This window comes from Zootoca vivipara, chromosome Z (genome assembly GCF_963506605.1).
Source record: "Zootoca vivipara chromosome Z, rZooViv1.1, whole genome shotgun sequence".
Lineage (NCBI taxonomy): Eukaryota > Metazoa > Chordata > Lepidosauria > Squamata > Lacertidae > Zootoca > Zootoca vivipara.
This window is the reverse complement of record NC_083294.1, coordinates 7,689,557-7,701,898: the sequence shown is the minus strand read 5'-3', so window position 1 is coordinate 7,701,898 and position 12,342 is coordinate 7,689,557. Positions and strand designations below refer to the sequence as shown.

The window sequence follows — 12,342 nt, the reverse complement described above, 5'->3', positions numbered from 1 at the left end:
TGGGACTCTGGGCTCAGGCCTTCCTCCAACAAGTCTGCCACTGGGGAGGTGGGCTCAGGTTGGGCCTGTGCCTCCTTGTGGCCCTCTTCAGCCCACCTCTCCCCTCACTCGGCTATGCTTGCGTGGCGGCGGGGCAACAGGGAAGGGGTTTCAGCTTACTTGGGTGTCTCTTCTCTCTTCCCGGGATGGCGGCGAGGTGGCGGCGGTGGCAGCAGCGAGGTCAGGGTTCATCTCCCTCCTCCAAGGGCCCCCTCCTCTCCCTTGAGGCAGGGGTGACGGGGACAGCAATGGAGTGAGCAGACCCCTGTTCTCCTTTGTCTTGTTTTTTCTTCTTTTCTCCCTCCTTTCTGCGGCGGCAGCAGCAGCGGGGCTGGGGCTTCCTTTTTCCTCCTCCGGCCTCCAGAGTGCTTCAAGGCCATCCGTCAGGTTCTCGGGGTGGGGATGGGGTCCAGCAGCTCCCCGGTTGTTGCACTGGTGGCCCCCAGTGTCCGGGCGGTGGCGGTTTCTGTGACTCAGGAGCCAGTCCGGCAGCTCCTGCAGCCCTGGTCACTTTCAGGAGCTCTGCGGCTCTGTGCCGGCCGCCATCTTGCCTCACCAGAAGTCCACAAGGCCCCCAGAGATGTGTCGCCTGTGGCATTCCGCTGCCGGCCGGAAGTGAGGTCCCGGCATGCGGCCGCGTGTCACCGAAAATGGCTATGCGTGTCAGTGCTGGCACGCATGTCATAGGTTCGCCATCACTGCCCAACACTGAAATGTTTGCAGGTGCAAGCTGTTGAAAGTGGGATTGCCTAGAACTGTCCTGAAGCCAGCATGCCGTATTGGCCAGAGTATTGGACCAGGACCAGGACCTTGGAGACCAGGGTTTTAATCCCCACTCAGTCATGAAGTTCATTGGGTAACCATGGGCCAGCCACTCCTCTCTCAGCACTTCCTACCATGCATGGTTGTTGGGATTTCATGGGGGGGGGAGGAGAACTGTGTATACTTCTTTGAGCTCCTTGGAGAAAAAGGTGAGATAGAACAAAAATAAACCAACAGAGATCAATAAATCAAGCACAAATAATCACAGTTGCACAATAAAAAGGACACCTGGCAGGTTCCAGAGTCTAAGCAATGCTGCTGATTATTTGCACCAGATACACCTCCCTGACTGTTCTCTGTAAACCTTTATGGTTTGGGGAAAGAGAGAAATCCCAGTCTTTAGGACGGGTGCTTGGCCAGGTTTACAGACCGGGCTGTGTGTCTACCAGAGAAGGGCGGAGTGTGTCCTGGTAGATTTGCTCAGGATTTCTGTTCAACTCATTTTCAGTTTCAAAACTGGCCAGGAAGTCTCAAACTATGTACCTCTATTTGCACAGGTCTGCTCAGCCTACGCTCTGGTGCCCAATTTAAATGGGAATCTTTAAGAAATGGCTTTGGGGTGGGAGGAAAGAGAGAAGCCAGCACGCGAGAGCATTGCCCCCCCCCATTTTTTTCCTGTAAAGCAAACACCTCGATTCAGTTTTTCCACTTCTGCATTCATTTGGCACCTACCCACTAGGCCAACAGGAGGAGGGCTCAGACAAGAGACGCCTCAGCCATGTTCCTTTTGCAAAGTAGGTGCTGGAAGAGGTGTGTTTATGCAAAGAGGGAGAGGGAGGGAGGGAGAGCACAGGCCATAGGCCAATAACTATCCACCTCCCCCCCCACCCCCAAGTCATTCCTCCCCACTTCGTTGCTTAGGTTGAAGTTCCCACATCTTCCCCTGTTTCTGGATCCTGTCTCTGCAGGACACACCTGGAGATTAGGGCAGGAGGAAGCCTGCACAACTGGGTTTATGAGAACGACTTGGGCAAGGGAACTCTTGCAATCATGGCTGCGGCAAAGGCAGAAGTGCAGGGTGGGGAGATTTGGTTCCAAGAAGCAGCTGCCGTACACAGTGGCGATAGTAGGAGAGGCAGGGGCCTTTTCCACCCAGAGGACCACACTCCCTTCTGAGCAACATTCCAAGGTCCACATATCCATGGAAGGCTGGGAAAGTGGCAAAAGTGAGTGTAGCAATGGATGTGAAAGTCAATCCTTCTACAATAGGCAAGCTCCTACAAACACCTCTCTATCTTCCATCCAGGCAAGCAAGAGCCACAATGAGAGTTCAAGGGTGCTTGCCAATCTAGCAGAAACAAGGATAGTGTGAAGCCAGGCCAGTGATGGGTGTGGCCTGTGGAGAAGGGGACTTTCTGCATGCTAAGCAGATGCCCATTAACTTGGAGCAAAGCTTATTCCTGAAACACTCAGCAACAAGAAAATTGCAGCTGTAGGAGTTCTACAGAGACTGGGTGCCGGGAAGTAATGGGGAGGTGCTTTGGGGGGGGGGATATAGAATTGTTCCACTGGGGAGATTTTGCCATTTGTAAGATGGCCTTTACTTCTCAAATGCAAGAACATTTCCCGCCCACCTCAGACAAATGAGGATCTGTAAATAAATGCTGACTCCAAAAGACAGTATTTGATGGCATATTGTTCCAACCTCCTGGCTTCTACAAATGGGGAAGGGAATTCCTGGGGCACTGTGACACAATCCTTTTACTTGTGAGAAATGAAGAACTTTATGGTGCTTTGGGAACACATTTTTATTTATAAACTTACAGGTTGAGTGGGAAGGGAGGGGTCAGGAAAGTATCCAGTCAGACAACACTAGTCGTTAAAGCAACATAGTACCTACCTCCCCTGCCAGTAATCCTGTACCTCGTGTTACGTCCACTTCAAGATGCGTTTTTTTCCTGATACGGACACACCGAACCCGGAAGTCCCAGAATGGGTTACTTCCAGGTTCAGTGAGTGCGCATGTGCAGAAGCGCTAAATCGCGCTTTGCATGTGCACAGAAGCGCCGAATTATGTCATGCACCTGCGCAAACGCGGCGCTTCAGGGTGCGGCCTTTTCATGTTGTGAACTGGCCTCATGTTGCGAACTGGCCTCTGGATCCCGTTCGCAACCAGAGGTAACACTGTACTTAAGTTGCAAGGAAAGATATATGATAGAACCATAGAGATGTAGAGATTCAAAAGGGACCCTAGTCCACCCGCCTACGATGCAGGAATCTCAGCTAAAGCATCCATGGTAGATGGCCACCCAAACTTGGCTTAAAAAACCCCAAAGGAGGAGAATCTATAACTTCCTGAGGGAGACTGTTCCAATGTTGAACATCACTTACTGTCAGAAAGTTCTTCCTGATATTTAGTCAGAATCTCCTTTCCCGTAACTTTAAGCCATTCTCCAGAGCAGGAGAAAACAAGTTTACTCTGTCTCCTATGCGACAGCCCTTTAGATATTGAAAGATGGCTATCATATCTTCTCTCAGTCTGCTCTTTTCCAGGCTAAACATACCCTTGATCATCTTGGTTGCCCTCCTCTGCATGCATTCTTCCAGCCTGTCGATATCTTTCATAAATTGAGATGCACAGAACTATGCATAGTACTCCAGATGTGGTCTGACCAAGGGGGAATAGAGTGGTACTATTACTTCCCTGATGTTGGGAAAGATGGAGGGCACTAGGAGAAGGGGACGACAGAGGACGAGATGGTTGGACAGTGTTCTCGAAGCTACGAACATGAGTTTGACCAAACTGCGGGAGGCAGTGCAAGACAGGAGTGCCTGGCGTGCTATGGTCCATGGGGTCACGAAGAGTCGGACACGACTAAACGACTAAACAACAACATTACTTCCCTTGATCTGAACACTATACTTCTGTTAATGCAGCCTAGAATAACTTTAGCTGTTTGGGCTGCTGCATCACACTGCTGACTCTTGCTGAGCTTGTGATCTACTAAGACTTGTAGATCCTTTTCACATGTACTACTGGCAATCCAGGTGTCCCCCGTCTTATCTCAGAACCTGACATTTATTCCTATTTAAACTCATTTTGTTAGTTTTGGCCCAGTTCTCACATCTGTTCAGGTCATATTGAATCCTGAATCTGTCTTCTACAGTATTAGCTACCCCTCCCCAGTTTGGTGTCCCCTGCAAATTTGATGTGCATCCCCTCAATACCTTCATCCAAGTCATTTATAAAGATGTTGAACAACTCTGGACCCTAGACAGAAGCCTATAGCACCCTATTTGTAACATTTTTCTAGGATGACAAGGAATCATTAGTGAGCACCCTTCTGGTCAGTGAACCAGCTATAAATCCACCTAAGTTTTACCATCCAAAATTTTACCAGCCAACATTTTATCAGCTTTTCTGCAAGAATATCATGAGGGCTTTGTCAAAAGTCTTAATGAAATAAAGATATACTACATCCATAGCATTTCCCTGATCCACTAAGCTTGTGGCTCTAAAAAAAGAAGGAAAAAATAGAGATTTGTCTGGCATTACTTGTTTTTTTAGAAACCTATGCTGGGTCTTAGTAATCACTGCATTTTTTCCTAAGTGCTCACAAATTGATTATTTGTCCCCATTGCTGACTACATTCCAGCCACCTATACTCAAGCATTTGGAGTATGTCCAAAGCTAATAGCCACCAGCCGTCAAGGCTCACTTAAGCAAACAAATATATCGGGCAAAACAGACACCACTGGAAGGCGGTCGACTCTGAGTCATTGAAGGTTTCTAAACAAATGTTGGATGGCCACCTGTCAATGATTCTTTAGCTGTGATTCCCTTGTTGCAGGTAGTTGTACTAGATGACCTATAAGGTCCCTTCCAACTCCATATTTATATTATTCTAAGATTCTATGAAAACACTGTTGGTACAGCGAGGAGCAGGCTTTTAACAAGGCAATTTGAAGCAGGTTCCAGGTTCCAGCAAGATATTGCCGGAAGTTGCAGCTACAATACTTCTTTTCACTTCTCTGGCAATGCTATAGGCACCCCACCACTGCCTGAGAAGCACGGAGAAGTAGCAATAGTGGCAGCTTCTGGTGAAATCTCACAAGAGCCCTGTGAGATCTTGCTAGAAGCCAGAAACCACCACACAACCCCAGTAAGTGAGGCTATGGCAACAGTGGGGCAGCATCTTCCCATTTCACCTAAGGCACTGAAATGGAATGGGCCACCCCTGCCCATCACTCAGTGGTAGAGCAAATACCTGACATGCAGGAGGTCCAAGGTTCGATCCCCAGCATCTTCAGGTGGGGCTGAAATCCTGCCTGAAACTCTGGAGAGCAGCTGCCAGTCAGTGCAAGCAATACTGTACTGAGCTAGCTAGAACAATGGGTCTGACTCAGTATACGGCAGTTTTCCGTGTTCTGAATCACCCTGAAAACCCTGCTGAAGGGAGGAGGAGGAGGAGGAGGAGGAGGAGGAGGAGGAGGAGGAGGAGGAAAGGGTTATATCCTGTTACTGTCAACAAGGTTTATATTATCCCAATTTCTGTGACCTGTATACATTAGACAAATCAAGTCAATGTGTATATATTGTGTTATCATATTTACATAACTCTGCCTTTGTTGGTCAAGGGGAAGGTTCAAGACTCTGAGGTCCCTCTGAGGCTTTTGCGCCCAATTCACCAAACTTCACTTAGCTCTAGCCTCCTGTCCTCATCAGTTTCTTGAATTCCCCATTGAAGCTTTAATAGACCCAGAAACTGCAGGCAACTGTTCTCCATGAGAACAGCATGTTTGATTAGGTGGGCCATTGGCCAGATTCTGCAGAGCTCCTCTTCTTCTGATTGTTTGTGAAACGCTTTAACCGATGGGACTCACGTCTGGTGAAATGTACATAGGGTCAATTAGCAGAATCACAATCTTTTAATCAAGATTACATTTGCCATGGCTGTGAACACCCAGTAGGCTAGAGGTTAGCCATCATTTCTCAATGCTATCCCCACCATTCTAGAATCTCCACATAGGGATAATTACAGAGGACTTCCTAGGTGAAATTACTTACAGGGGGGGGAGCAACAAGTCTGGTGGTACTTGAAATACCCGGTACCATCAAATTACAAAGGGTAACCATTCTGTGCCCTACTTAGTGTTGTGTTGCCAAGATTATGTGCACGATACACTTCAATTCCTTCCTAGGAGCACAGTCTACACACCATCAAGCAATGTACTGGCATTTGGGATGGGGGAGAAGTCTGAAGACCTACATTTTGGGGGCCCTGAAGCTTGAACTGGTATGGGGGCCCCTTCACAATCAGCAACAAGGGCTAGGTAACCACTGTTATCTTCTTCAACAGGTTTGTTTGCAACAACCTTTTACAACATCTGTGATACTGACTCTCAGACTTTGGGATTGTTGAAATATATACAACAACAAAATCAAGGATTTGAGTCGTGCAACTCAAACTGGGTCTACTAGACCCAAAATGTTGAAGAAATGTGGTTCTGGGGTCCCTCCAGGATTAGGGTCCAGCACCGTTATTATTGGGGCCCTGAGGCATAAGCTTCAATAGTTTCATAGTAGATCCACTTCTGCATCTGATACAGTGTACAATGAAATGTGACCTTCCACAGTTCACGCTTTCCAATACAATATTCAGATCAAATGATGAATATGCTTTAACAGTTGAACTTCTCTGAATTTTTGTAATGCTATTCTCCAGTCAAGTCATGTGTACAACACCTGCCACCCGCATATTTGTGTGAAGCCTACATAGAAGTGCATGTACTGTATTGGTGAAAAGGACATACAAAAATGTATCCTATAAGGGGAAATTGTTTTGCAAAAAAAATACTAGGCAGAATTGCTTACAAAAATGTGTGTATTAGAAAAAAATTCATCTTAAAATATTGATGAATTTGCAGGACCTTTTTTTTTTAAAAAAATACCTTTTTACAATCACAAACTAATGTGGAAATCTAGAGAACTAAACTGAAGTCTGCAATAATGAGAAGGAAGGAAAGAAACCAACATTGTCACATTGCAAATCACATGCCACCAGTGTTGATATAGCTCCTTTTGAATTTTTTATTGACATGTCCAGATTGCTGTAAACCCAACACAGAGACGGTGGCATCTTAAAGACTGACAGATTTATTGTGGTATAAGCCAGCACATTGTCAAACAAGACTAATCTTAATTCTGTGCCAGCCTAAGCCTCTGCATGTTTACTGGGAAGCAAGGCCCTCTGTGCTCACTTCCTCATAGGCAAATGAGAATGGGATTTTACCCTAAAAGGCCTATCCTGCAAGTGGCTGTTTAGATGTTATGTGCCATGGAATCCAATAGGACTCACTTCCAAGGAAATGTATGCAGGAGCGCAACCCACCCCAACCCAATCTTTTGCCGGGTTACATATCTGGATGTTTGCTGTAGAAAAAGCACAGGTGGTATCCAGCCAAGTTCTACTGAAATCAACAGACCCACCAATTCCATTGGGTCTACTCTGAGTAGGGCTAACATTGGCTACAGCAGGCATCCCCGAACTTCGGCCCTCCAGATGTTTTGGACTACAATTCCCATCTTCCCCAACCACTGGTCCTGTTAGCTAGGGATCATAGGAATTGTAGGCCAAAACATCTGGAGGGCCACAGTTTGGGGATGCCTGGGCTACAGCCTTGAGGCTGCAATTCTGGGCATGCTTTCCAGAGTTAGTCACATTCAACTAAGTGGGATGTGCTTCTGTTAAGCAACAATCCTATGTGTGCTTACTTGGGAGAGAGTCCCATCAATCTCAGGGGGACATAATTACAAATACACATGCCTAGGATCAGGTAGGCAAGCTTACCTGGAAGTAAATGCCACTGCCCTCAAAGAAACTTTCTTCTGAGTGAACATGCTCTTTTAAAGCTGTCCAAGTTGATGGCAATGGCTGCCTCTTGTGGGAGTGAGTTCCAAGGTTGATTAACCACTGTGAAAAGAAATGCCGTCTTTCGTCTGTCCTCAATCTTCTAATGTTCAGTTTCACTGGATGTCCACAAGTTCTAGTGTTACACAGCAGAAAAACGTCTCCCTATCAACTTTCTCTGCACTGTGCATAATTTTATTATACAACCCCATCATGCCCCATCTTACGCTCCTTTTTCTCTAAACTAAAAAGCCCCAAGCATGATAACCTTTCCTTATAAGGGACATAGGAAGTTTGCCTTACTGGCCATAACTTTGGTCTATCCAGCTCAATACTGCCAACACTGACTGGCAACGGCTCCCCAGTCTTAAGCAACCTCTAAAAGGATCATGCAGTGAGACGAACTAATTATGTAAATAAAAATTAAATATTAATAATACTAAATAGTGGCAGGGTGCAGGTAGTTTTAAAATCAAATTTTATTGCTAATACAGTGAGCCTGCAGCCTACACACATTTAACTTGTGCACATTCAGCTTTATGTGCTTGGCAAAAAAAAAGTTGTTAAAAAAATTAAAGGGGGGGGGAGTCTTTCGTAATCCCACTCGCCATTGCTCCCGATGAGCTTTGACTGTATGCAATTTTGGCTTTGTGTACTATCCCCAGAATGTAACCCTATGTAAGTTGCAGTTCTTACTGTATTAATAGTGGCACAGCGGAAATCGGTCTAAAATAAAATTAAAATAGTGAATGCTAAATAGTGGCACAATTAAATAGTGGCACAGTGCAGAAAGTTTTTAAACAAAAGTTAAATAATAATAATAGGAGTGGCACATCGGAAACAGTTTTAAATTTTATTTATTTTTAGTAAACAAAAAAGAGAAATCAAAACAACCACACCTCTTACACGTACGCACGTACAATTCTTTCTTCTCTCGTCGCCTGCCTGTCTGCAAGGGAGCGCAAGAAATAATAAGCAGGAGGCGGAGAAGAAAGGGGGCGGCGTTGAAGGCAAAAGGAGTGTCCCGGGGAAGGGAGAGCCTGGGAGTTGTAGGCGAGTTGTGCGCGAGGCAAGGCCAGCTGGGACCAAACCGCGTCCGCCTATTCCTCGCTTGCTCATGGAGTGGGTTTCCTGGCGGGGCACGTCTTCGTTTTCCTCTCCTCTACGCCTTTAGCTGGGGCTTGGCTTTTCTCCAGCCGCTGCTTCTTCCTTATCCTCTTCGTCCTCTCCTTGCGTCTCGAGCTCTCCTTCTCCACCATGGGGGACGTGATCTCGGCACACCTGGACGACAGCAGGCGGCAGTTCATCACAGGTGAGGCGTTTTGGTTCTCGGTGCTGGCCGGCCGAGCATGTTGGCTGCAAAAACAACAACCCCAGGAAGTCTGAATTGCTTATTATTATTATCATTATTAATATTACTTTGTTGCCGCATCCATTGCTAGCCCTCTTCCGAGTAGACATATTGGCACGACTAAGGGAACCGTGCCTCTCGTTTTTCACTGGATTCACTCAGAGTAAGGCTAGCGTTGGATACGACCGCCGTGAAGCTTGGCGATGGGGAGGGGGAATTAAAAACCCCAAAACGAAGGATCAGCTCCAGCTGAGTTCTCCTCAGATTCATAGGAGCCAACTCCTAGGGGCCGAGGGGTCTTTGACTTCCCTGATAAAATATATGAGCCCCCCCCCCTCAAGTTGATGGGCATTGCTATTCAAATTGTGTGTGTGCACAGCGTCATGTGATCGATTATGCGGGGTTGGGCTTACCTGCCCCCCCCATTTTATTCAATTTGCCAGGCACTGCTGCTCAGAGTAGACCCCCGTTGAAGTGAATGTGTCTTAATTAGTCGTGTCTTTATTTCAGCGGGTCTGTTCTGACCGCGACTAACTTTGGACGCAACACAGTTTGAGGGTTGTCACTGATGCTCCCCTTACTCGGAGTAGACCCCTTGAAATTGGTGGGCATGGCTAACATAGGTTCATTTATTTCACTGCGTCTATTCCGAGGAGAACTTGGTTGGATACAACTTCGAGTAGCCCCCCTCCCCAATGCATTTTTAGGCGTGGTGGGGGCTGATTTTGTTTTTTATGCAGGAGAGACTGCTTCCCCATGGAAATAATAGTAAGGTTGGTTAACTGAGTATTTCACACTATTCTGGCTACTGCAAAGTATGATATACTGTAATGTGAATTTCACTTGAGATTTTTTTGGGGGAGGTGTTAACCGTCTAGCTGGGAAAAAAAGGTTTCGGCGGGGGAGGGGTTGTGGGGGACGAGTTGATCTTGGTATTATTTTAAATGGCTTTTTGCAGGAGGGCGTGCTACCTACCTATGCAAATGATTGTATTAGTGCACTGAATATTGCACACTGTTCTGGTTCGATATAAGGTGACATTAAGGGAGATGTTTTTGGAGTCTCTCTCTCTGTGTGTGTGTGTGTGTGTGTGTGTGTGTGTGTGTGTGTTAGAAATCCGTGGGACGTAAGAAGTGGGGAAACTCCTGGCTGAATTTTTGTGAAGCTTCGTAGTATCGGAGTCTGATTCCCCCCCCCATTTTCCCCCCTTCTCCACGTTGCAAGTCCTTTGCTTCAATCTCTCAGTCTCCCTTCCCCGCCTCTTTTTAAGAAGCAAGTCTGTGCAAAGGCTTGTTTGGTTTACCTAATCTGATGAAGGGGAGAGTTTAAGGAGGATGGTTTGGGGTTTTTTTTTTTTGCCGAGGAACCTATAGAGGGCGAATTGTCCTTCCTTTCCTCAGTCAAGGAAGAAGCTGGCACTCAGCTCCTAAAGACCAACTTACTTCTTTACTTGAGAATATTTATACGGTGATGTTACAAGTACTTATACAGAGATTTGTGAGAAAACCAAATAGGTCTGTGTCCCAAGGAGCCTACAGTCGATAGTGGGAAAAAGTATGAATATGCCTATTAAATCAGGATGGTAGTAAAAGGATGGTGGTGATGATATCCTATTCTTTCCTCCAAGGAAAGAATAGTAAATTATATGATATTTGACTGCACATGTATATTAACCTCATGGCAGCCCTGAAATTCAGTTCAGACCTAAGAGCTCCAACTCAAGATCCACTGCCAACTATGTCTCCCCTTTCCCCCAGGCAGGAATGCCATCACACATACTTTGCACTTTGGGAATGAGGATTATGGGGATAATTGTTCTGGAAAAGGTGGTTTTTGAAGAGGGAACCTGAGCAGGAAGAGAGAAAGGTGTTACTTAATGTGACACTCCCCCCCCCCCAATTTTCTTAAGTAAGGGCTTTTTGGAGGGATGAAGCAGCTCTAAACTACCCCGTTTCCCCTATTTTAAGACGTATTCATAAAATAAGCCATAGCAGGATTTTTAAGCATTCAAGGAATATAAGCCATACCCCGAAAATAAGACATAGTGAAAGACGCAGCAGCAATGCCGGCCACAGCAGCAGGAGGAGGGGGGGAAATAAGACATCCCCTGAAAATAACCCATAGTGTTGTTGTTTTTTGAGGAAAAATAAATATAAGACGGTGTCTTATTTTCAGAGAAACAGGCAAATGGCATAGCAGGCTGAAATTGAACCGGATGAGCTTTTCTCCCAATGTATTGAAGGTCAAGTGATGGGCAAGGTGCCACCTGGTGGATTTCTGCCTCATAATGGTGCAAAGGGACACAATCTTTTGTTTTTAATGTGTTCTTGTGGGGGAATGGGGAGTAAAATGTGTATTTTGGTGCTGTGATTGTAAAATTAGGGAGTGGCAGGACTGAGGAACGGTGCACAGCAGAAAGGTGTGCCTTTGCTGCTTGTGTGCACATGGAGCAGAAAGTGGTGATAAACTCAAGAAACTATGTGAATAAAGTGCTAGAAACCCCTGAGACAGTTTGCTTACAAGATGCTTAGGACTGCTGCTCGAAGCCCCCTATTTTCAATTTTATTTGAATCATTTCTTATGCACACTTCAAAACCATAAAAATTCCCAGAGTGGCTTCAATTATAAGTCTCCATGAAAAATCTTGGGTACCCAAGACTATGCAGCTGGCACTTTAGTCTTTCTCACTTGCCTGCCCCTTGCAACCTACCTTCCATAATGCTCAGGGGTTGGTGAAATAAATATGTAATAATCCTTCGAGGACTAGATCACGTGTTCAGGCTTAATCTTGGACTAGGATTAGTTGGGGGACCTTGCCTGAATTATTACGACTGAGCTCTGGAGACAGATAAAGTGATGAGCGATGATTCCCTGAGCATCTGCAGAGGACCTTCCCCACATGTCTTTACCCATCTGCCATTTCTTTTAAGGCAAATTATTTCCATTTGAGGAGTAAGGAATAGGCATAGTTCTCAGTGGACTCAGCCTGTAGGCGTGCTGGTGGGGGTTTCTCTTCATCTGATGCGTAGGGATCAATAAGTAATGCTTTCTTTTCTGGAATTTACTGGTTTGGCTTCTTATTCCCAAATCTCCCCCCAAGAAACTGTGGAAGGCATACATGGGATGTGGTCTCCCTCCCCACCCCAAAAATATCCTCCCAGCAACCCTGCAAGGTAGGGATAGAGATAGAGAGTGGCCTGTTAAACATTGCGGAAGTCCTGGATTGTGCCTTCTTGGTCTAGACTCTCTTGGCACACAGCATTGCCAGTTTAAATTTAC

At 46.1% G+C, this 12,342-nt stretch overlaps 1 protein-coding gene across 1 annotated transcript in view; it reads left to right on the top strand.

Annotated features, from left to right (window-relative positions):
* The first annotated feature begins 8,724 nt into the window (after positions 1-8,724).
* Positions 8,725-12,342, top strand: part of NIBAN2 (niban apoptosis regulator 2) — a 95,104-nt gene continuing 91,486 nt past the window's right edge. The window contains exon 1 of the mRNA XM_060270145.1: positions 8,725-9,024. Within this exon, the coding sequence (XP_060126128.1) occupies positions 8,970-9,024 (55 nt within the window). The 5' untranslated portion in view covers positions 8,725-8,969. The remainder of the gene's footprint in view (positions 9,025-12,342) is intronic.